Source organism: Callospermophilus lateralis, chromosome 15 (assembly GCF_048772815.1).
Source record: "Callospermophilus lateralis isolate mCalLat2 chromosome 15, mCalLat2.hap1, whole genome shotgun sequence".
NCBI lineage: Eukaryota > Metazoa > Chordata > Mammalia > Rodentia > Sciuridae > Callospermophilus > Callospermophilus lateralis.
Window position 1 is genome coordinate 35,320,790 of NC_135319.1, and position 26,912 is coordinate 35,347,701.

Consider the following 26,912-nt stretch of genomic DNA (forward strand, 5'->3'; position numbering starts at 1 on the left):
TGGAATTTAAAACTGAGAAATAATTTAAAATGCTAAATTGACTTAAAAATAATAATATGACATTCATATGAAAAAAAAATGTCAAACTAAACTGTATAGCTTACACCAAATTAAGTCAAAATTGGTCAGAATCCTAAATGTAAACCATTAAAGTATAAAATTTTTGATGCTTTTGTTGTTGTTTTGCATGGTGCTGGGAATTGAACCCAGGTCCTCAAGCATGGTAGGCAAATGCTCTACCACTGAGATACTTTCTCAGCCCATCAAAGTAAAAAACTTTTGGATGAAAACATAAAAATTCTTTGTGACCTCAGATTAGGCAAACAGTTCATAGATATAAAAAGCAAAACCACAATCCATAAAACAAAAAACTGACCAGTGGAACTTAATCAGATTTAAAACTTTTGTTTTATTAAAGAAACTGTTAGAAGAATGCGACAAAGCGGAAGATCATATTTTCAAGCCACATATTTGTCAAAAGACTTGAATCTAGAAGTTTCAAGAACTCTCAAAACTCAATAGTAAGAAAGCAAACATCACAACTTTTTAAGTGGGCAAAAGATTTAACATCAACTTCTTTGAAAAAAGATATACAGGTAGCAAAGTAGCACCTGAAAAGATGTATGATATCATTAGTCATTAGGGAAAGGAAAACTAAAAAGATGATGAGAAATTACTATGTACATATTAGGATGGCAGTAATTAATTTATAGGGTCAGTATCAAGTACTGGCAAGCATGAGTAACAACTGGAACTTTCATATGGTGCTGGTGAGAATGCAAAATGGCACAGCCTCTCCAGAAAATGGTTGGGCAGTTTCTCAAACATTGCGTAGCAATCCCTCTTTTAGGTGTTTACTCTGGTGAATTGAAAATGTGTGTTCACACAGAAACCTGTGCATGCAAGTTTATAGTAGTTGTGTTTGTAATCACCAAAATTGAACCTGCCCAGATGTCGCTCAGTCAGTGAATGGATAAACAAAGTTTGGTGGCCATCCACACCATTAAATTTTGTTCAGCAATAAAAGGTAATAAGCTGTTGACTCATGCAGCAACATGGGTGGATCCCAAAAGTATTATGCTGAGTGAAAGAAGCAATCTAAAAGGTTTTTATACCATATGATTCAATTTACATGACATTTTAAGAAAGAAAACCAAAGCAAGAGCTGATCAGTGGTTGCCAAAAGTTGGTGTGGAGTGGGGGGAATGTAACAAATACAACATAATACAAAGGGCTTTCGAGGGTAATGGACTGGTCTATATCTAGTGATTGTGGTGATACTGGTTTTATGATTCTGTCCTTGTGTTAAAATTCACAGCACTGTATACCAAAAAAAAGGAAATTTTACTCTAAACTAATTACAATAATAAATTAAAATACCAATATAATCCCACTATGAAAATGTAACACATTTTAATGAAAATTCACTATATTCTCAAAAACAAAAAGATCAGTGGAAACAGTGGCATGGTTTTATGTTTTTTGTAAATCCCTTTACTGTCTGGCTTAATAGAGAGCTGGATTCACGTGTGTGTTTCTGCATTCAGACAGTTGTGATATCACATGTCACAGGTCTGGAAAACCCCACTGCACACTTGAAAGAGAATGAGAGTGAGAAAAAAAGCCTATGTCTTGATATGATTAGAATTGCTGTTTTCACCCACTGGACCACCTGAAGGGGTCTCAGGGATTTCCAAGGCTTCCTGGACTTTACTTTAAGAACCACTAATAAAACATGTCATCCGAAATTTGACTCATTTTTTTCAAAAACTTGTCCTCCCCATATCCACATATCCCCATTGTTTCTGTAATGGCTTTGTAAAAATGATCCACTTATTGGCTTAAATTTATTTAAAGAGGAAACTTTCTACATCTCCTATAAGTGGAAAACCAGTACCACTTTTCCATAAGTACAGCAACCACAAAAATAAATAAACAATGAATAACTTTATGTAAAGTTTCCCTGTGAAAGACCTGAATTCATCTAGGCATGCTACACTTTGGAAAACATCAATGTAGAGAAGTAATGACACATAGCTAAATCTGGCATTACTTCATTTGTGCCAACCCATTGAATCCAGGCAATTAATGTAAGAGTAGACAGTGTAATCCTTTTTTTTTTTTCTTTTCATCAATGAAAAAAAAAAAAAAATTGAAACACAGGGAGTGTAAAGAAATTGTCCTATGTTTCATTGGAAGTAAATTCCGGGGCTGAGATTTGAACCCAGGCATTCTGGCTGCAGTCTAAGGTGCTGTGTTGGTGGAGAAGAAACCCAGGTTCTCATCTAAATCTTGCCATAAGTTGACACCAGGACCTGCCACTGAAGCTCATTGTCTTCATCAATAACATGAGATGGACTGAATCTGTGGGTATAAGTGAAAATGTACCTTTGATGGTACCAGGCAGGACAGTGAAGAGTGGACTAACTATAATGTGATAATGAGTGGTGGGGATTTTACGTCTTGTCTAAAGAAGGCATCTGCTGCAGCTTAGTTTCAAGTGGTTTTTTTGTTGTTGGTTTTGGTTTTGTTTTATTTTTTTTCTTTTTCTTTGTTTTATTTTATAAGAGAAGGTTGAAGTCTGGACATTTTTGTGTAAAATTTCCAATTCTTTAAACAGTTGGTGGGACCAGGCATACACACCGCCTGGCTGGTCTGTGATTTCTTGACTAGATTATCTCCTCTGACTTAGAGGATTCATGATTAAATGGGCTGTTTTTGTACAGTGGTAGAAACAAAATCCGAATTACAGAAATAATTTTAAACAACGATGAAGGGGGATAAGGACTTAAAAAGTGTCTTAACACAGCCTACATAAATATTGATTAAGAGCTGGGTTAATTGAAAAGTCAAGGTATATTAATAGAATAACAAAGTGTATTTCTTTGTGTTCCTTTTGTGTTGTATTAGAGCAAATCAGCAATATTTATCCAGTGCTAATTCTCAGTTTGCAGAGAGCTAATGTAATCATGAGATGAGCTTATTGAAATTCTTTTCTTAGACATAGAGACTTGCCCAAGAATGGTACATATTAGGAACTTTAGTCAGCACTTGCTCAGAATAGTAAATATGAGCATGTGATTTATGCCACTGTGTGTTCAAAGCAATGTTTCCTGAGACATTTTCTACTTGTGTGTTGACTGTTTTGTTTTTTGGAGATTGGTTTGCTGTTTCGCCCTCCTCCACTTATCAGATTTCCTTTTAAATTCTGGCATTTAACAATGTTGCAGGGCCAGTTTCTCTGTGAATCCACAGTAAAACATACTGGTTGTTTCACAATTAATACAAACTGGGGTTTATGGTTTGCATGTTTATGTGAATTCCTGCATTTGTTTTTTTTTTATGTGTGTGTTAGAGAAAAGGAACAAGCACAGAATCTATAGACTGAATCTTGAAAGATGAGTTGATTCATCAGTGACATCAGAAGGATTGTATTTTCTCTTGGTTAATAAACTATTTGTTTGGCGGGTGTTGTAAGCCTGCCAGAGCTAGTCATGCCATTTCTTGGAAAAGATCTGAAGCAACTGGTAATTGAAATGATAATCATTTGATCATAGTCAGAGCTATTTGAAAATAACACTCATCTCCAAACTTGTCTATTCTAGGAAACCTTATTTGGTCAGAATGTTGCCAAATTCCATTTTTACTAACGTTGAGACTGATATATCATGCAACTTAATTATTTTCCAGTACATTCTAGATTTGATTGCTGGTATGTCCTGTCCAGAAGCTGTTCCCATATGCTTTGAAACAATACCCAGTCTGAGTTTTTATTCTGACATTTAATAATCACCATGTAATAGCTATAAAATGCATGACAACTACAGATCTTTTATTTCAAGAGGATAGTGTGGTGAGTCTGGATGAAATCACCCGTTGAAATGGTACTTTGTAATGTGCCCCATTGTTGATAAAGTATTGAAATTTTTTTCTTGAGCAGAAGATGAAAACACATTTTCCACTTAGTTTCTCCTTTAGTGGAAGTTCATATTTGATCATGATAAGGGAAAAGATTCCATTACCAAAGTTTTACTTTTCATTTTTGATAGAGTATTTGTTACTTTCTGCAGCCTAGTAAACTTTCTTCTCAAGAGCAACTTGGGACTGGGTGAGGAAAAGTGAAATTTTAGATCCTACCTTAAAACTTTTTAGAAACTAAATTCAGAGCTTCTTATTATGTGAAGCTTATCTTAATAAACCCCTTTTGGTTTGAATCGAAGTAGTGTTTGCAGTGGTGTGTGTGTGTGTGTGTGTGTGTGTGTGTGTGTGTGTGTGTTGGGGGTATGGGGGTGTGTGCATATGTGTAGGTGGGGGAAGGAGGAAAGAGTTATGTTTAACAGTAAAATTAGCCAAAATCAGTTGTGAATTCCTTGTCTTTAATAGCTTAGAGACATCTTCCTGTTGTTGTTTTGTCTAAAATATTTCGAAGGTTTTGTAAGCTTAGGGGTTTTCACAGCTAAGCCTTCTTCAGAAATGTGAAGTAAAAGAAATAAAAGGAGTCAGTGCAAGTTGAAATGTCAAATGCTTCAAATAATTTAACTTAAAACCCAGTGAGACAATCTTTATAAGCCTTTTTCAAAGAATTGTTGGGCAAGGGAGCCTTCCCTTTGTTCCATGTATGGATATCTATTAAATATCTTGCTGGATTAATTCTGAAGCAGAAAAGTTGGTTGTTTCCTGGAAGCAATTAGAGATGCTTAAAATTCAAATTTATGATCCATAGGAGGAACTTAAGTTTCAACTTCTTCTCTTAGATTCAAAGACTTTCTCCTCACTCCACCCTCTCACCCCCTACCCCATATGTATTAAAAGAAAAAATCAGTTCATTTCTCAACTTACAAAGTTTTCAAGAAACATGAGAATGTGTAAGTTTCTTTCAGTGGGAAGCACATAACATTTATGAAGTATTTCTTTTGGGATTACATCACAGTTTTATTTAATTTTTAGGACAAAAGTTAAATTCAATATTTGTGTATAAGCCAAGGGAAAATGTACCATAAACATAGGAATTTTGGGGTGAGTCAGAGTTCCAAGAATCCTAGATTTACTTAGACCATTTATATGGAGACAGGCTAACGATTAGTCATCTAGCCCTTGCTTTTTACATTTGCAATTAATTGCACCTAAAAATCAGCTTTTGCCCAAGTGGTGAGATTAAGGTAGAGTGAGCTTTGCAAACAGCATTCAAAATGGCTATTAGGATTACTGCCCTATTTTTTTTTTTTGGATACTTTCTAATTGTGTAACAAATATATCATTTAAATTATTGTTTAAATAACTTGCAGTGAAAAAACAATAAATCTCTAGTGAGTTATTGGAGATCTTCTGATATTGAAAAACACACTGCCTGCTTGCCTAAGGTTAAACATTCACATGGCATTTAAGGTGGGCTGTGTGGGAGAGTGTATCATTTATCTTTAACCCATAAATAATATTTTTTGCCCATCTCACCTCTTGCAGGATGAAGTCATTGCTGTTTCCGAAAAGGTGATTGTGAAGCTTGAAGACCTGGTCAAGTGGGTCCATTCTGATTTCTCCAAGTGGAGATGTGGCCTACGAGCTGGGCCAGTGAAAGCAGAGGCATTGGGAAGAAATGGACAGCGGGAAGCTCTGCTGAAGTACAGGCAGTCAACCCTCAACAGCGGACTCAATTTCAAAGATGTTCTCAAGGAAAAGGCCGACCTTGGTAAATATGATTCTTGCTTCTAAATCCAATGCGTGGGCATAGATCGTAACCTACCTTTTTGGTTGTAGATTTTTTTTTCTAGTGAAGTGTGTCTCCATTTATGTGTAGTCACACTTTATGCTCAAAAGGGACTGAGAATATGGATGGAGAGATGATAGTGGGGTGGGTGAGGAATGGTTGAATCAGGGTGTTCCCTGTCAGTTCACAGAGCCCTGTGCTGAGTGATGTCCTTAAACAACTTATAGGGCACCATCAAGACATGACACTTAAATTCAGGCACCTAAAATTGAATTGATGAAGAGTTTAAATATTTGCTATTAAGTAGATAGTGCCACGTCTATTAATGCCATGTCAGAATTTTGTGTTTTACAATGGGTAGAGGGCAAAGTGAGGAAAAGAGATGAGTTACTTAATGTAAAATGAGAGAACTACTGGAGGCAGGGGATCCATGGATTTGGCAGTTTATGGAGTGGATTTCCTTGAGCTCTAAGCATTCAACTGTGTTCTTTTCTTTTTTTCCTCTCCCTCTTCTACTATAAGTTTAAAGGAGGAAAGGAGCTTTGGAGTGTGACTAGTGCTTGAACACTAACTCTGACACCTACTTAGCTGTGTGGCTTTAGGCAAATAATTTAACCCCAAAGCCTCAGTTTCCCCTTGTGAAAAAATAGCGTCATTGTGAGAAGAGAGGTGTAAAGAGTCCAGCACAGTGATGACAGACACAAGGGACTGCATAATTGATTCTGTTGCTGTAACACTTTCTTCTCCCTCCGTGATTTCTTTCTTTGTTCTTTTCCTTTTGTTTATATCCTCCTGTCGCCTTCACTGACTTATTCTCTTAGTATTGCTCAAGACCAAAAAGTTGTTGACCTCTGATTTAGCCTAGTTATTTCCTCTTTAGGCAAAGAGGAACTTCACTTTTAACATATTAAGGGATCTTTTTCTTTCATTCTAACACAATGCTGATTTTCGCAGCCCTATTTTATGCCTTAATGTGGCAACTTCCTGTTTTTTTTTTTTTTAAACCTAGAACTTAACTATTACAAGAAACCTTGATGATTTATTTTAACTGGCATAAAGAAACTGAATAACACCAGTAACTGACTGGGTCTTTCATGTGATTCTGGTTTGTGACGAGCTGTGCTGTGTTTGGGGAACAGCATTAATATTGACTTACAGTTTGCCAGTCAACAGTTTACTGATGTCAGAGAGTAATATTTGGGACATGGCAGCCTGATTGTCATGTGCACAATTAAAGAAAAGTATGAAGCCAGGGTTTTTTTTCCTAAAGCCAAAGACTTTTTTGATAGTCTTCTTATATATACTGTCACATGCCCCAATTTTGTGAACGCACAATGACTACCCTCATGACGTGTGAAAATGCTGAATAATACATCCGTTCTGTTGCTTTCCTAATGTAGGATCTAAGATGTCTTGCCATTGTCTTATGTTTTCCTTAACATTAAAATCTTTCTTTGTTTGATTTTTTTTTTTTTAGTTGTGGAATATACTGTTACTAATAAAAAAAATTAAACAGGAAACCCACGGGGGACAAAAGGATGTGTAGATGGTTAAGCTTGATGTCACACATATAAACAAGAGTATTTATAGCAGGGTTGTTTTGTGTTTCAAGTGGATAGTTTATTAATGAGCATGAAAAGAAAACCAATTTCTTAATTCCATCAAAAAGATTTAGAGACTTTGATCTCTTGGATTCTAAAAAATATCCATAATCTACCTTTTTTACAAATTGATTCCAGAAGAAGTGGGTTTATAGACAATATTCAAAATACTTGCAGGTGGTTTGGCCTGGAAAACCAAGATTAGTGGTTTTTAAATCTAGTTACTCTTCAGATTCACTAGGGGAATTTAAAAAGCAATACTGATTACTGGGTTCAGCTTCCTCAGATTCTTCCAGGTTGGACTGAGGCAAGGCCCAAGAATGTGTGCTGATAAAAGTCTTGCTAGGTGATTCAGAATTTTTTTTTTCCTAGTCTTGAGAGACAACTCCAAGATTAGTGCTGAGGACAGGAAAATAATCAACAGGAGATTTGGTGGGCAAGAAACACCATGTACCTTTTCTTTTTTTAATGTAAACTACCCCTTTAAGGATAGAATTTAGGGCCTTGAAATTCTACTCAGTCGGTATGAACTGTGGGGAATTTGAGACAAATAGCTTTTGTAATTGGAATGCACACTGTGTTGTAATAATGTGGAAAGAGAAACAAAAACTTTCCTTAATGTAATGAGTTTCCATTATCTGCCTGATCTAAGGTTTGTAAGTCGACATTGTCGGGAATTATACTGGGGAGAGAGGGGGTGTCATTTGCTGTATGTACACAATCCTGTCCCACCAACTCTCTCTTTAGCCTCTTCCTTTCTCTATGTGCAACATCAAAATATTTGTTGTCTCTACTTTTCTTTCTACACAGTGGTTTTCTTATCTCTCTTTTCTCTTGGCCACACTGAAACCATCTCCAATACCACATTGTTAATGGAAGTTCACACACTTATTAGGTTTTTCCTTCTGTAGAACCCTTCCAACTTCTCATTGTTCTTACCAAAGAAAGATGAACTTTGAGATTACCTAAGACCCTCCTCTTTTTTTTTTTTTTTTTTTTTTTCCTGGTGAAAGTAAACAAAGAATGCAAAGATCTCACCTTTCTATGGATAAAGTAGAACTCTTAACATGTTATTTTTTTTTAACTGAGTGATTTCATCCTGTTACAAAATTAATAATAAAGAAAGAAATTAGGTTGATTTTTAAAGAAGGGACTTTAAAATATCCAGGGTAATTAAAGAACTCTTCTTGCTCTGTGTTTAGGTAGAATAAGTTCCCTTTAATCCCAGTTTGTGTCACTTCCTGTCTCTGAATAGTAAAAAAAACCAAGAATGTTCTCACAAATGCGCGTCTGCCAACAAATTAATACTCCACAAAGAGAAACTCTGCCTCAAACGGCAGCTTCCAATAATTGCTGTGATTCAAATCACAAGTCTTTCACTTTTATACCCCTTCCTTCTTGAAGGGGCACATTTGGACAATATTTGAGGATGACCCATTTGTTTCTTAAAAATCTCTGGAGTTTTTATTTAAGACTCTAAATGACTGTTGACTAAAATTACAGAGAAGTGTAGTGGAAAAACTAGTCATCTTTAAAAAACACTTGTGAGATATGGTAAAGTGGCTTCACGTCTTCCCTTTTCTTTGTCCTTTTCAAAGAAAATTCCATATGAAACCAGTACAAATTGTGACTTTACTGGGTAAGATGTTTTACCTTCTTTCAGTCTATTTCATGCTGAAGTTTATTTTTAAAAATGAAGAAAAATAACTATGTTAAAATAGAAGGGTTAAGGAATGTATTATTCATAAGCATAACGAACACAAGAACCTGTTTTTCCAGAAGAATCGGGTTGATTAAATCATTCACTACACAAGCCTCTAGTTATTTATTTTTGTCTTTAGAATTACAGTACTTAGCTTTTGTAATAAAGTGGACTTGATATCCATATTTGGTATGGCAGTTGGAAGTAGTCAAATGAAGAATTGCTTCATTTTACAAAATTTTTAGCAACTGAGGAATATAAATACTATCAGTTAAACATAGCAAACTTGCATTTTTTTTATTTCTTGGGCTATAGTTTGAAAAAAAATCAAATTATTTTATATAACACTGCTTCTTACAGAGTTCCTTTAAGTGAAGTATGAAAGCTGCAGTGTAAGCTTTATTGGCCTATAAATATGTCATTATAGTTGGACTACATTTATATGCTTTGGATTGTTGTTTAAGCCAAGAAAATATGTCTCTACAGGTTGACTTTTTATTGAAACCCTTTGAGGCATACAACAAAATGTATTTTAGGCCGAGGTTATTAAAACAGCATTTTCATTTTTTTTGCAGCAGACTCATTGTCAATTATGCTGCCACAAACTGTCTGTGGATGGGCAGTTATGAATGGTTTCATCTCCAAATGTGCCTTTAGAAAAAGAAATATAAGATAGAGAAGTCTGAACTGAAATTGAGAAAAGAGACCCAGTGTGTGTGTGGTTGTGTGTGTGTGTGTGTGTGTGTGTGTGTCTGCATGAATTTAATGATGGAGGTTCCCTCAGCCCAATTTCTGTTTCTAAGGTCCCATCAAATTGAGAAAGATTAGCTTCCCTCTCCCTTCTGTGGCTGGGGCTTCCCCCGTACTTGTGCATGGTGGTGTTGAAAGGGCAGTGGACAGGATGTCAGGAGAAGCTTGTCACTCCCTGGAAAAAAGGCGCTGTATGTTTATAACTTTGAGTCCTTTGTGTGTGAAATGAGTGGTAATATGTACCTGGTTTTATCTCATTGGATTTGGAGGAGATTAGCTGAGAACAAATTAATTAGTATCTATGAGTTTTTTTGTGATACTGAAGTCAAAGGCAGTATTTTCATTATATTATTTTTAGAGGGAAATTATATGATAGAGAGCTGTGTGGTGCAGTGATAGCTCATTTGTTCATTCTAAAGGTCTCTAATCATACCCCCATTCTAGTTATTTAAATCAGGGTTTACTCTCAATACTGTCTGCCTCAGTGGAAGTCCTTCAGGTTCTTATATACATATATATCTGTATTTTTATCTCTATAGTTTATCTATAAACTATACCTATATAGTTTATAAACTATGCATAAATATATATATATATATAGCTGTAGATATACAGTTATATAGATATATAATATACTTATATTATTTATATATTTTATAATGTTCTAAAATTGTTTAACTATATATACTAAATATAATAAATAGGCAACTTATATATTTTAAAATGTTATATACATTATATATAATACATAATGTTTTATATATTTATATAGGTAAGTATATATGTATATTCTAAAACTTTGCATCTTCTGAAAATTCTGTCAAAATAAGCTGGATTGTAAGTGGTCTGTTATTTAAGTGGCTTCTCAAGTACTCTTTTTAAAAAAAATTGAATATAGTCTTTGCTTAGAAGTTCTTGAGACCTTGTGTTTCAAATGATGGTTTCAGATTCCTTCTGAGTTTGATACATCAAGAGGCTTCCTTGGATGTAGCCATGGGAAGAATTCTTACTCTTCCTGGAAGAAATAAATGTTTCTTATAAGAATCATGTTAAGATGATGACAATTTGTTATAATAAGGATTTTTTTTTTAACCTGAGATATCTGAATTTATTAGGATTGAAAACATCCTTCATACCAGGACAATCCTTCCTTCCTTGGTCAATGGAAATTTTGTATGTGTGTTAAAGAGTCTTTTGAAGTATTGTTGTTTATGTTTCACTTTCAATTGCTGGGCCAGGTAAACCCATTTTCTTTAACACTGAAACTTGAGATGTTTTTTAGATGATTTACATTTTTATTATTCTATTCATGAATATTTTAAGAAAGACCTGCAGAACAGACTCCTCACTAAAACAAATTTGGCCTTTATAATATCCTTAAGTTCAAAATAGAAATCAATTACATGTAGGATTCATCAATAATTTAGAAAGATACTTTCCAAAGGATCTTTTCACAAGGTCCTCTGATAATATTGTTATGTTTACCATGATTCTTTAAAGAATCTACTCATAGCATAATTATCCTGGGTGAGGCATGCTGTCCCAATACCACCATGGCTCTTCCTTCAAGAGATTGCTTTATGCTATTATAAAGTGACAACCCAGAGGACTGGTAAAAGGAGTAAGTTCACACTTCCAGGAATCTGCATCCAAAACATTCAAAATAGTTTATTTTCTTTTGATGACGTTTTGTTTTATTTTGGTACTGAGGATGGAACCTAAGGGTTCTCTTACCTCTCAGCTACATCCCTAACCCTTTTTATTTTTTATTTTGAGACAGAGTCTTGCTATGTTGACCAGCCTGGCCTTAAACTTACGGTCCTCCTGCTTCAGCTTCCTGACAAAATATTCAAAGTTTGAGAACTGTTTAGTAGCAGGATGTTTTCTAAGAACCTGGGAACCCATAATCTTGTAACACTTAAGGAATAAAATGACTCTCTTCATTTGAAAGTTAAAATTCAGCCTGACTACCTAATCTAATCATAATGCTTTTAGAATTCCAGGTTCATTTCTCCATTTGATGATGGACTACAGATTGACAATCAACTGAAGAACATTTTGTAGAATTTAGGAATTTATTCTTACTCTTAGACTTGGAAATGTCAGGGCAGATGTTGGCGCGGGGTGGGGTGGGGGATTAGAACTTCTAGTACTATGTTCAGTATCTAGGTTACCAGTATTCACCTATAGAATACAATGCATGAAAAAGTAAGAAATTCAGGCTTTGGGGGAGCTCTTCAAACTATTGTCAGGCTGGAAGGGACCACCAGGGACATGGGTCCAGTTTTCTCCATGTTTTTCTATAAATAGTCTTCAGTCCCCTTGTTACCTGGCTAAACTACTCCAGTGTTTTCAGTTCTTCTCCAGGACATGTTTTCAAAATTCCTCACCATTCTGGCAACTCATCTCAGGATACATTTGGGATTTTTTTTAATACTAGTTTATTCATTTATATTGTAGGAGTGCAGTTTTGCTAAGAATCCTAGAACCATAGTAGGAGGCTTATAGGGAAATAAAGGCCATGGTACATCCATCATTCATGGCCAGTAGAGCTCTAAGGAACTGACTTGGTACACCCTCCAGATTATGTCCTGACAATAGCAAAACTACTAGGTTCTTCCTTACAGCTGTATGGCCTTACCTTTACTAGACCATCAAGCTATTTCACCTTTAAACCCTCTGAAGTTTAGTGACAGTATTATTAAGTACAGATATTCTCTAATGAGTATCATTGTTAATATGGTAGCCACTGTGACTCAATAAGGGCTGTTGGTTCCTTTTAAACTCCTGTAGTTCCTTTAGTTGTATACTATAGCATTGAAGGTATGACTTACCCCCAAATGGGTTTTGCCCCAATAAAGATCCAGAGTGGAAGACCAGCTTGGTGTCCAATTTCTTCAAGGTGCTTCAGCCAAACAAGATGAAGATTGACAAGTAATTCCCTACCCTAGCAAATGTTGTAGTTTAATTCAGACCCTCCTCCTGAACTTCATCTGTTCTTGTATTTGTTTTTCTGTTTGTTTTCTTTGATGGTTGTTGTTTTGGTTTTGGGGATCTGGTTTGGTTTGGTTTTTTTCCTGGTGCTTTGTCCTTCATCAGGTCCTTTAGGGCCGTTTCTATGATAAGACTATGTTGGAGAAGGCACCCAAGTCATGCTTTTCTTTTAGCTTCATTAGTGATAAATGTTAATTTCACAATGATCATGGTCACGATCACTGTGTGATGGGAAGATAATCAGAGAAGAAAGGATGAATTCAGCTGTGGTGGAGTTCTCCTCCCCTGGGTGATAGTCTCTTGCTATGTCCCTTGGATCTCCTGTAAAAAACACCTGGGCTTCCTCCATACATTGCCAGAATTGGAGCAATGATTCTATTTGCCCTAGGTAGGAAGAATGGGTCTACTGTGAAGAACAAATCCAGTTGGCCTACCATGGTCTGTTAACTATTTCTTGAAAAGGGCAACATTGACTATTTCTCTGATGTGCATTTAAAATGAGATTTGATTCAACAGTTCCCCTTGAGGTTGGAGTACATGAAGCTTTTCCATTTTATTATAACTCTAAAATGTTTTTGTTCACCTCCTACCTGCATAATGACTGACCATAGATCATTATTGTGCCCATTGTCGTGATAACATTACCTTGGAATACAAAGCACATACATCCTGCATGTGAATTTATATAGCTTTTCCAGAGGGTTTCAGGAACAGGTATTTGATTTGGACATTTAGTCTTAATACTCTTTAGTATTGACACCAATTCTTTTGAACAGCTCATTTATCTTTTAGAGTGCTTTAAATGTGAGGTTTTATTGCAAAACATTAATTTCCCTAAATGTCAAAGATTCACTCCCCTGCTTTCCTCCAACATTATGTGTTTAAGTCTGTAGTTTGTACAGGTCACTGCAGAGGAAAGGTGAGGTTTGGACTTTTAGCCCATTTTAGTAAATATATTTATTTAGGAAAGACTGGAATAATAGTGGGTTTTCAAAGGCTTTACAAAGTGCTTCATGCACAGTAGGGGCTGAGCAAATAGTGCTACTGATTTGGGGTTTTCCTGGTTGCCTAACTCAGTATGTTTTGCTTTAGTGTGCTGGGACGAAGGTATGTTGCTTATTTCTTCCCTAAAATCCCAGAGCTGTGCCTTGCCTAGAACATTCTCCCTTTGGACTTCCTCAATTGCTTTTAAAATTTTTAATCATTTCTACACTTTTTTACACTTCTGACCTACTCTGAATATTAGCTTTCAGCTTAGGGTGCCCTGCTTCTTTCTTCAATAATTCTGTGTTTACTGAATAAAACACAAACAGGCAAACATCTAGTGAGCAGTTTCATGAGTCTTAAATTCCTTATTAATAACTTTCATTGTGGTTACTTTGTGTGTGTGTGTGTGTGTTTGATTACTGGGGATTGAATCCAGGGGCACTTAACCACTGAGCCACATCCCAACCCCTTTTATTTTTTATTTTGAGACAGGGTCTTGCTAAGTTGCTTAGGGCCTTGCTAACTTGCTGAGGCTGGCTTTGAACTTGCAGTCCTCCTGCTTTAGTCTCCCAAGCTGCTGGGATTCAAGCATGCACCACCATTCCCAGCTACTTGTGGTTACTTTTTTTCCCTACCAATATCATTCATGTTCACTTTGGAAAGTGCTGGCAATATAGATAAACACAAAGCAAAAGAATATAAGTTAAGTATTTTCCTCCCACACAGATGTAAGTGCTGTTGGCATTTACACATGTGCCAATGTGTATGACTGGTATATAGGCAAGAATTCATATACATACTTTTTCCCCATAAAAATAAAATCTACTCTTTGGGAACCTGCCCTTCATACGTATTTTGCATACACATATTCTGATGACTGTGCCTCTCTATTGTGAAACACTTTTTCTGGCTCCAGAATGTTTCATTACTGAGGTGTTTCATACTTTGACTAATTATTGCTGGACTTTTCAGTTGCTTCTGATTCCCACATACTGTGAAACCCTTGCTGCTATGCACATATCCATGACTGTTTCTTCACATATCCAAGCAGGGGAGACATTGCTAACTCTTAATGTGCTTAGAATTTTAAGACCATCCGTCCATCCTTCCTCCTTACCTCCTGTCTGTCCTGTGAACCTTCTGTCTTAGTCTTATTAGTTTCCTCACCTGGTCTTCTTCCTCTGTAACCACATGCATCTGCTCCCCTGCCGTCCAAACTCTCTGATATACTTTAAGTGGCTCATGCCTTTCTGCACTTGGTTATCTCTTCTAGTATTCTTAACCTTTGGGAATTCTTTCTTTCCTTTAAGGCTCAGTTTAGGCTGCTGAACCATTCTTAGCCATCCTGCTCATGGGATTTGTCCAGCTTTATTGAGCTCTTATCTTATCACATTCAGTGTTTCTACCACCTTATTGAGCACCTTACTCTATAACTACCAATATAATGCCGTACCTTTTTTGATCATGTGTTTGTCTTATCTTCCCAGTAACAGTCTTAGTTCTATGGTGTAGGCTCTCTAACTTCAAAGCTATACCAGTAGGTTAAGTAAACACACAGCTTTTATGATCAGCCTTCTCTGGAATCTCTCACATTCTCTGTTCTTAATCTACTGGAGACACTTATGTGTATTTGAAGGTTGATCTGACTGCTTTTACAATACTTTCTAGGACACCCTCTAGTGGAAGGGGATGTCTTGTTAGTACCTGGTAGAGGAAGCAACATACTTGGGGCATTTGACTGCTAACTATTCTTAGTCTAATTAGTATAAAAGCATCTGTCATTCATTCTAAAAATCTTTATGGACGAGATTTTTGAATGTGCTTGAAGCTAGCCTGCCAGCCTGAGGATTGGGGGGTGGTGGTATGGGGGTATGTGTTTGTACATTTTACATATTAATACTGGCACATACTAATGTCTCCCTTCCTCAAGGGAATCTTTTTTTCATGTTTTAGGATTATAGCAGAGACAAAAATGTGCAGGGAAGTAAACAAATCCAGACTGGACTTGTTCCGCCTTATCTTTTTTATTATCGCTTGTTTGTAATCTGTCTTTTTTTTAGGTGACAGGTTATTAAGGAGATGGTTTTAGCTCGACATCTAATGCTTCTTTTTTTCTAGGCAATTGTACTGTTGTAATCCTCACCTCCCTTAAAAATGGTGCCTTGCTAATCATGGTAGAAGATTTTCTGCACCTTCCAACTACCCATTTGACTCCTTTGGTTTACAAAGAAAGTATTCTGTTAGGCCCTGCAAAAACAAAACTTCGTGCCTGGCCTATTCTCTCAATAAGAAATAAAACATTGTTTTCATAGCAGTGCTGATAATAAGGCAGAGTTCAAAGCATGATGAAACGTATACTTTTCTACCAGAGAAAAACCTATAGTTACCTGGCTAATTACCCATCACGTGACGGCTATGTGTATAAATATAGGCTTTCACATGTGCAGCCTCTGTGTGGGTTTCTTTTCTTGTCTGTCTTCTTTCTTTCTTTCTTTTGAATGTTCATTTCGTTTCCATTGTTTTGTATGAATGTTTTCAATCAAAGATTTAGAAGAATGAGCAACCATGGAAGCTGCCATTTTAGGGTAGCTTCTGTTTGACAATGGCACTAAGCGGTAGTAGTCATTATACTGTAGTAGAAAGTCCATGGACTTTAAAACAAAACAGATCTGGATCAGATCCTTGCTCCATAAGCTGTATGATCTTCAAGTTTTATCTGTGCTTTGATCACTTATCTGGAAAACAGGGTTAACAATACTTGTCTCACAGGACTGGGGAGATGTGATTAAATCATGTGTAGGGGGCACCAGGCTCAGTGGGGGCACTGAGTCAACAGCATCAGTTTTCTTCTGTCTTCCCCTTAGAAAATCAAACCTTCTGAAATGCTCTTTTCTTCCCCCAAGAAAGTAAAGTGGACAGTTGCAACATAAAAAGAATACCAAGATACAGATAACAGTAGCATGTGATCTCATTCAATTTGCTTCACAAACATTCAAGTTATCTACTGTAAGGCATTGAAATGGATTCAGGGTTAAATAAGCCATGATCTCAGTCCCCTAGGGGTCCAGGAAAAACTCTGAGGGTTATTTTGATGTGTTTTAAGTGTGATTTTAAATTTTCTATGCTGAAATCTACCTAAATATGTATTGTTCCGCAAACCATCTGTTTTTACTTCCTTTGATCACTCATAGAGCGCAATTAATAGCTGATCCTAGTTGGTTAGTAATTCTGATGCCAGGAATTCAGAATGTTCTTTGGAGGGTCCCACATAAAACATGTGTATTACTGGTCTCCTCTGATGTTTCTCTGACAGTGAACTGGCTGTTCTTGCAGTTTATCAATCATGTATGGGTAAGTGTATGAATATGCTTGTGTGTTTGTGTAATGATCCAAACTGGAAATCTCTTTTGTCCTAAAGGTGCTTAATTATTCCAAAAGAAACCAAAACACACTGTAATGGCCATGGTTTTATGTGTTGTTTTCTCTCGGAGGTTATGAGCAAGAATACTCAATGTATGTTAGCATAGCTTATGTTACGCTACAGTAAAAAAAATCTTCAAAATCTTAATGGCTTAATACCACAAAGGCTTATTTCTTGTTTAGATACAGTTAACTCTGCTATACAGAACTCTGCCCAGAGTTTTTCCTCCATGGTAACTGCATTGGACCTCTATGTCAACATGTTTCCATGCTCATACAGGAAGAAAAAAACAAGTGAAGGGTTGAGGACCAGCAATTAAATATTTACACTCATTAATAGCACATGGTAACATGTATCATTTCTACTTACACTATTCAATTATTAGTTTACTAGTTTCATGGCTTTGTTTTACTTCAAGGAGTTTGGGACATATACTGCATTCTTTGAAGGAGAGAGGAATTGAATGTTAATATATATGTATATATATATGCTATATATATAATATTTCATACATGCATTCAGGATACTGGTGAATATCATAGGGTCATAAAGTCTCAGAGTTAAAATGAACTACAGATCATCTAGTTACAAGATTACAATTGTGACATTCTTTCCTGCATCTACTACATCTTAAATGCCCTGTGCAGAAATCTCAGTTGACTTTTTAATATTTTTAATGATTGGGGGCTCATTACTTTATGAGAGCCCCCATTCTATCTTTGATATGTCGGGTTGTTAGAAATTCTTACTTTGGATAAATTAAATCTGAATGCATGGTTTACAGTATGAACAATGTTTTCACTGTCTACTATTGTTTCTCGTTCTATTCTTAAAACAATATAGGCCAAATCAAATTTTTCTTGTTTTTGATAATATTCATGAGGACTTTTCACTCCATGAGGACTTGTTTCCATTCCCAGTTTTCCCATCTCTAGGGCAAACACCAATGGCCTGATTCCACATTCCTTATATAAAGTGATTTCTATTTCCTTTACCTTCTTGGTGGCCTTAATCCAAAAGAAAACCTAAGTTGACCCTATCACCCTTAAAATATAACTATATTTGCCTCTATTTAAAGAAAATGTGATACTAAAGTTTTTTACCCTTGATTTTACTTTTTATTAGTACATGTAAAAATTTAAGCCATATAGAAGTAAAAATCCTTCTTTACCTCCTTCCAGGAAGTCAGTTCAATGGTTCTTCTCAGAAGTAAACATCTTGTTAACAATTGGTGGTTATTTCTCCATTTATCTGAATGTGTATCTGTGGGTGTGTATGTGTTTGTGTGTAAATTATTTTGCTAAGACATCAGTATTCAACTGTGTGCATATTTTGCAGCTTGCTTTTATCAGTGTTTAACAGTAGCCTACCACTCTCCTATCCAGGATAGTAGCCACTAGCCACAAATAACTGTTGAGCACTTGAAATGTAGCTACTGTGACTGAGAGTCTGAGTTTTAAATTTATTTAATTTTAATTAATTCTAATTTAAATTAAAAAATGAAGCACTGTAAAAAAATTTTATTAAAACTTTTATCTTGGTAGGACTATATCACTTTAACTATTGAATATTTAGTATGCAAATTGGACCTATGGCCAGTACAAAATTTAACCCTACTGTCAAAAACACAACTTTAAAAAAAATCTATATCTCACTACTAACTTTATATTGATCACATGTTGGAATAATATTTTTCACTTAATGGATTAAATAGAATATATTATTATAATTAGTGTGACCTTTCCTTTTAAAATTTTTCTCATGGTTATGATAAAACTTCAAATTATATAGGTAGCCCACTTTATATTTATATTGGACAATGCTGATCTTTAGAGATTCATATGGGGCTTGATGTTTAGCCCAATCTTTTATGTTAAAGTGGAATCACTGTGTTATGCACTGAGACTTAATGAGGCTAGGTCATTATATTTGCTGTGGGATGAGTCCAGTCCTTGTCCTCAAGAGGTCATGATATTGTAGGGTAAACAGAATCATATAAGGCAGAATTCTGTCAGTACATGGATAAAGGTATAAGCAATGTGCACTGGAACATGGAGGAAGGTTCTGGAGAACTTGTCATGCCTGTGAACAAACTCAGAACTATTTGAAGAGCAGGAACTGTGACCCATTTCTCTGGCAGTTGTCATATACATGATTGTTGAATAAATGGAGCATCTCACGCTCATCTCTCTCTTAGATCTATTCATTCCACCAGGTACTTGAACTTAACTCAAACTTGACTTTTTAGCTAGAAATGCTGTGCTCAGTGTTCAATACTGACCTTTCATTGTCTCTGATAAATATAACTAGTTCATATCAAGGCTATCAGTCTATCAGAAGAAAACATACATTGTGTATGCCTTGTTGAAATTCCTATTATTCTACCGAAGCTTTAGCACTTCTATCCAGAAAGTGTTTTGAGATGTTGAAGGGATGATAATGAAGCTTCAGGTTCTTTCTTGATTTATCTGGGCGTATTGAGTTTCACGTGTCTCAAAACAATGAAGACTTCATGCCAGCCAATACGCACACTGGCAATGAAAGGCTATCAGTTGAATTTCAAAACATTGAGTATTTTATCTTCTCATTGTGTGTCCTTGATTCATCACAGCGACATTTTCATATCATATTCAAAGGGTATAACTTACTAAGAAAAAAAGTTAGCAATTGTAGATCACAAATGATAGAACTTTTCCATGAAAATGTCAACTTTCTGCCTAGTTACATTATTCATGGTTGCAAATGGGACTAGTATGGTTAATCAAATCAATTCATATAAAACAATTTCTCCCCAAGGCAGTGTTAGTGGTGGATCTCATCAAATCATAGAATTCACCCTGGGCGGAACTTTCTGGCTGAATAAAATTTCTGTCACATTTCTGTTCTGGGACTGAAGGTAGGGATGGTATATAATCTCTAGCATAGATAGTGAGGTCAGGGTTTGGCAGGTGGCATACTGATTGTTGTCATCTTTCCTGCACCTCCCCCAAATGTATAACTTTGTCCAGGCACATGTAGGCGGAAGAACAGACAGCTGGATTTCCTATCCTGGCAGGATTCACCTTTAGAGAGTGATATGGAGGCTTTCAGGAGCTAGAAAACCCTATAAACTCCATACCCAGAAGCCATTTATACCCACAAAATTTAAATGACATTTGGGGACATTCATGAGCACCCTTCTGTAATTGGTCCATGTACTCTTGGTTGAGGACTACTAGTTGATTCCCTATAATAGTACAAAACCATCATGCTATGAAGAACAACAAGGATCATGTAATGTCCGCCCACAAGGCTGGTGGGAGTCCACTTTCAGACAGGAGAACTTCTGGTCCCCCACACATGGGAGGGAAGGAAGGCATGCCTCTCTCATCTTGAATATTTTTCTTTTCTATTTTCAAATTATAAAATTTAACAAAAGGATGGGCAGTGGGTAATACTTGTTCTGAACTGTCTGGCTGGTGTGAAGATGCTGTGTAGATGTTAGATCTTCCTTAGTTACTTCCTCTTTGGAATGTGCAAATAAGGCTTATAGTTGTGGAAAGCCTATGAAAATGCCTTTTGGTAAAGTAGAGCACCTTTTGTAATGGAAATAAATTTTCTACAGCTTAATTTTTATATATCAGGTTTCACGAAATGAGGCCTGCTTAAGGATTCTTTGAAAGCCTTTTGTCTCTTCTAACAGCAATATGTTTATTGTGTGAATCAATCTCACACTCAATATTCTAAATATTTATAAAACAATGCGTTTTGTCTTTTATGTGGGGAGCTCTGCATATTGTTTTAGATCTAAATTTGGCCTATTCCCTAGGAACATGATTTGAAGCCTGACATGAGAAACTTTTCCTTTTTTTCCCCTGATCAGGACCCATACTAGATTAAAGTACTTGAGGGGAAGGGAATCTTTTAATCCAAGTCATTGTCTGGCATGCATAGGTTCTCACTGTGTGTGCTGGATGTATGATGGATGAGTAGACCTTAAATCTTATACTTGGGGCAATATAATGTAATGGTAATGGCCCGGAAGTCTGGTAGACCTGGACATAAAACATGGAACCCCAATTTCTAGTTTTATAACCTTGGGTAAGTTGCAGAGTCTGTTTTATCAACTATAAAATGGGTATAATAATTGCTCCTTCACAAGAATATTGTAGGATTTATAACGTATTGAATTCCAGGTACTTGGGACAGTGTCAGATAAAATACAGCATTTGATAAATGATAACATTATTAAAGTCTGAGGACTTAAGTTAGGATATCCTAGACTTCAGTCATTTATAAACCAACTGTGCAATTTTTACCATGTTGATAACTGACAATTTTATTATTTTCTTAATTTTTTTCTTAAATTAACTGCTGTTTTTGCTTAAATAACTTTATTTTGAATAGGAAATTTCATAGCACTTCTGTAAATGGAAAACCTATATGATTTGTAATAAATAATGGTAAAGGTAAGTACATAATTCTTAAAATTAGAAAAAATGTTTATCCACGCACCACCTAACATTGACGTGGGTGCCACCAGTATATACCACACTTAAGTCATTTCCTTTGAGGTTTTTATCTTGGGCAAAAGCCCAAACCAGATTATTGCCAGCAGTGAGACATTCTCAGGCCATGCAAGCCTCTGTCAGCAACAGGCTAAGTTGGACCCGGCTGCACTGAATGAATCTGTAGGCTCAGAAGTATAACTGCCACACAATTGTGAATTCTGAAAATAATAGCCCCATGCACCTCCCCTTTGTGGGCCAGTCACTATTCATGGAGAACCAGTAGGTTTCATGCTGTAGAAACAGTAGAATAAAAACATGAACCTTACTTTCACCATGCCTGGACTCTTAGACATGATTAAACACTCAGCTCCTAATTGGGGTTGGAGACCTCTAAGAATTTCAATTCTGGGAAGTTTATGAATACGGGTCTCCTTAGAGTGAGGAAAAGAAAATTGTTATTACTACTTGGAATGATAATTGTATAATCTTGCAAAACTGAGTCCTGGATAAAACTAGTTTCTTTAGAAACTTGCCTAGGTAAGGGTGACTTGCTGAGTTTGAATCTTTCAGACTGGCTAGATTGGAACAACTTTTGCTTATGCACTGGGCTTAAGGTGAGCAAAAGGAAATAAATACTGCTGTCAGAGAGTGTACTTTAGCTGCACACGAAAAACAATGGTGAAGGCTTGCATCTGTGTTGTGTTGCATAATTGACAGAAGCTGAAGCCCCACTTGAAGCAGCCTCACCATCCATACTACTCTCCTCATCATTTCAATATATATTACATGTTTTAGGATGCTTGTTAATGACTTGATGGGCACACTCGTAGTCAGAATATTACATGTGGTTCTAGAAATGGGTCTGGATGCATTTGCCTGATGATCTGATTCCAACGGTGTTCTGAAGGCCATCTTCAATTTGACTGTGCTCTACTTTGTCACACTGTGAAAGAAAAAATTAATTCAACCAAACGTTCCACTGTTGGCTAGAAACATCACAGTTCTGAATACAAATATTATAAAGATAACCGAATCATTAAAAAGAATGGTAACATAACATACTGGTCAAATGAACTTCTGAAATTTGTACTAGAGTAATTTTTCCCATTCACGATCAGTACCTGAATTCATTGACTAATAGTACTAGTTGTCCATTTAAGTCGCCAAAAATGATTTATGGTCTTAAGAGTAAATGATTGGTAATTATGACTTACAAGGCTATAAATACATGAAAGGGATTTGGTTGGTGATACCATAATAAACCACGAGAGAAGCTGAGTGGTTTCTAATGTTGGTAGAACTTTAAGAAATATTTAAAACCATGTTTGTAGAACCACAGTTGGTTTTTGGATAAGGGTGGTGGTGGTGTGTGACTGATGTTTTATCAAAAAAAAAAAAAGTGCAATTTTTTTTCCACTGGGGCCAACAGAAGCATTCTAAGACCAGGCCCTCAGTTTGTATAATGCGTGACTCTTAGAACAAATAGAAAACACACTTAAGCAAATAAAGTATTTCTTCCTGTCTCACTCTTAATTTCCTTATTCTTGTTTTTTTCCCTTGAATGAATTTTCTGTAGTTGGAAAAAAACAACATGTAAGAGCCTGGGCCTCTTGGGTTCTTACCCTTAGTTTTCCTGGTTTGTCTCCTGTTTCTGATTCTTAAAAGAAAAGCATTAAAGATTGTAGGCTGGCACTGTGTTTCCCCTCCTGTTACCTGCTGGTGGGTTCATGGAGGAGACAGAAAGGGGTACCACCCCACTCTGGCCGGCTGCTTGATTCAGTCACAGGAAGGGCGGCCAATCAGAGAGGCAGCAAGAGCAAGACAAGGCCCAGAACATAGTCTCAGGACGTCACAGCCCTGTCTCTGATGAAGACCAGACAGACAGCTGATCTCCAGGCCAGTGTCCCACTAGATTGGTAGAGCATCCTATGTGTGAGTAAGGAGCAAGATCAGTCTTTGTAAAGCTAATTATTCCTGTAGAAAATGATCCCAGGCAAGTATTAGAGGAATGTCGGGAACTACTTGCTGTGTCTTTGCTTCACTCTTGATTTTTGCGCATGGAGACTTCCATCACCTTTGACTATTGGCATTTCTTGGGTCCCTTCTGTGTGCACTTACTATATTGTACCTAGGATAGGAAAGAAAGCACCCATGCAGCAAGCACACCTATAGTCTTGGCGGCATTAGCAACAGTCACTTAAAGGAGCTTACACACAGGGAGCCATGTGTCTGGTATGAAAAATATTGCCAGCATCTGCCTGAGAGTAATTTTATTTTTGCACACTTCTGTGGTCTTCAAATCCCTTTTAGATTTGCACCTTTCCTGATTTTAAAATCTGGAGTCAAATACATAATCCAACCTACTGAATAATCAGATGGGAGTATGTGTGTGGAATCAGCACATTAGCAACTGGCGGTTACAGGCAGGTACAGGTCAGAATGGACACAGACCTCTGGGCTAGAACAGCAACTAGGGACCCCTGGTGTACTCCAGGAGTTAACCCTTCAGTGCCTAGACTGTGAGATGCTCCTGGGCTCTCAAGGGAAGATCTAGGGAGATCTAGCAAGAGACAAGGGAGAGAGCATTGGGCAGAAGGGATGGGGGCCGTGGCTATTCACTTTCCTACACAGAAGGTAAATACCTGGTGGAGCCCTGCTCCCTGCAGCGCTCCCTGCAGGCCTGGTATCAGTGTGTTAACACAGGGGTTGGTTCCCTGGATTCTGCTTGAAGCTTAGTGAAATCCCACCCTACAATACTTAACTGAATAGTCCTCTTCAAAACGCTACCACTAAAAATAGTTTCATCAGCAGCGTGAACATAGTTTCATATTTACACTAGCATCTGGCCTAAGGAATTGAATACTCCATTCTTTAAATAGCTTCACTCCAGCTCTGGAATACTATGAGATGAAAATCTCCCCCAGTCAAACACCTTGTTTACATAGCCATGTTTAAATACAAACAAGCTCCCTTTATAAAATGCAGAAGACTATTGATTTGGGAGTTAGTAGTGCTTTGGGGTAGTCTTTGGGTGGGGGTGGGAGAAGGGAAGTTGAGTAGAGAATGAATTTAAAATCCGTCCATTTAGTAAAGTATTTCCAAGACATCCACTGTTTAAAATGTTGTATTTTCCTAAATTTGATTCACAAACATGTAACTCTCGTGCGAGTGGATTTGGAGTGCCGTCTTAAGTGAAGTCAGTTAGAATTAAGTTCTTGGGCCGAAAAATTTATGCTGCTGCTAATGCCCAACAATAATAGAAATATAAGCCTAGATATACTTTAACTTTTTCTACCAGCGAATGCTTTGGGGCCGGAAATCATTTGCCAGCAGGCAATGAATGTACTTTTGTTAGTCTTAGGGGGGTACTAATGGTTAGTCCCCATGAAGAAAAATGTGAAAATAACACACTAAAAGGTAAACATTACGAATGGATGGCTAATGATTAGCTGTTACAGTCCAAAGGGGCAGGGTATTTTTTTTTTTTTTTTTTTTTTTACAGTTTTATGACCCTTGCCCAGCCTTTATTGAAGGAGCCTTGTATATTCAGAGTTGTATATTTCAAACCTATACCTCCTTTGAACACAGTTCTTTAAAGATAATAGGAAATATTCTCCATGTTCCTTTTTATATTGAAGAGGAAAACTTTGAAATATATACCGGTTTTAACACTATATTAAAGAAGAGGTGAAGAAATTTTTTTTATAAAATCCAATTTGCAAATCCTCAAAGTGGGATATAATAATACACCTTTAACCTCCAGCTCCAATCATCCTGAAAATTAGTAAATGTTAGGGAAGCAGGATTACTGTCAGGTAGGTGGATTGGTGTTTATTACATTACTGCTACACAGCTTAGTCAAGGGATATCCCTCTCTGAAGTGAATGGTTTTTGTGCATGCTGGCAGTTCACAAAAACCACACCACCAACAACAACCACCACCCCCCCACACACAAAAAAACACCTTTTTTGTATTTAAAACAAAAATTTGGGGGGAGGGTCCCTAGGGGCTCTAGTTTTACAATTTAGACTAACTACTTAAGTTAATAAAAGAATGTCAGTGGATCATTGGTCACTAAAATGTGAACATATGGGTGTATTTGAGGAGCAGAAATATAAAGACAACTTTTTAGGCAATGATGTTAAAATTAGATTTGAAGCCATCATCTCAAAGAGGTAAGCGATGAGTTTTCCACCATCCACTGAAGTAAATGCTTTGGCTGAACTAAGGTTATGTGACCTCTCCGGGAAACATTGAAATGTCTTAATTTGAACATCACTTTCATTTTTCACCAGTGGGGCTTTTCTAGATAAAGATCTAATCGCGTTCTAAATCATCCTTTTAAAATGTTTTTCCCCATTACGAATATAATTTTTTTTATTGTGGAAAGTAAAGATATACAAGAAGAAGAAATAAAAATAATTAATAGTCCCACTTCCCAGGGGCTACCAATAATAACAATTTCATTCCAACTTATTTTTTGTTTTGTTTTTATACCGACGTGTCTGTGGTTGTAAAGAGACATCATTGATTTCACAACAGCTTTTGAGGTACAGGAAACTATTCCATTCTAATAATATGGATCATTTTAAGATATTGATTTCAGAGAATTATAAAGTTATAAAAGGGACAGGGAATGCATTTTAAAATCTATTTTATTTATTGGTGTAGAAAGTTGAACCCAGGGTGGTGCATGTGCCAGGCAAGTGCTCTACCATTGAGTCACATCTTCAGCCCTTGGGACCTGTTTTAAAAGGCCACCTCTGGCCTTCCTTCCTCAAAGGGCCTAGTTCTTCCTGGGTACCCACATTCCCTAATCTGACTCTTGGGATGGTAAGGAAATGTAACAATTCAGCCTGATTCCATCTTATATCCATATCAGTATCTTTCCATTGTTCTAGTATCATTGAGCTTCCTTACCTTATGCAACTAGGGATTTTTTTTTTCCCACATGCTCTGAATTTTAGATTTTTTTTTTTTTTTTTTTTGTATTGTGACTTTGCCACATCTTCCTACTGGTACCAATTTCCTTATGGCACCTGGGTACAAACTTCTTTTCCCACATGAAAGTCTTTCAGATATTTTAAAGGCAGTTCTCTGTTGCTTTCCAGAGTTCTGGAAATCTTTCTGGTTCTTCTGATGTCTTCTGATTTCTAGGTTAAATGTCCCTGATGCTTTCAAGTGTAATACTCCTTATACTTCCTTTCTGTCAGTGTTTCAGTTAATCAATGCCCACTTTAAAATTCTGTCTACAGACAACAT

General features: G+C 36.5%; 1 protein-coding gene across 1 annotated transcript in view; it reads left to right on the forward strand.

The window, feature by feature from the left end:
- Nucleotides 1–26,912, forward strand: part of Arid5b (AT-rich interaction domain 5B) — a 175,883-nt gene that overhangs the window by 28,837 nt on the left and 120,134 nt on the right. Inside the window, exon 3 of the mRNA XM_076834529.1 lies at nt 5,461–5,686. Within this exon, the coding sequence (XP_076690644.1) occupies nt 5,461–5,686 (226 nt within the window). The remainder of the gene's footprint in view (nt 1–5,460; nt 5,687–26,912) is intronic.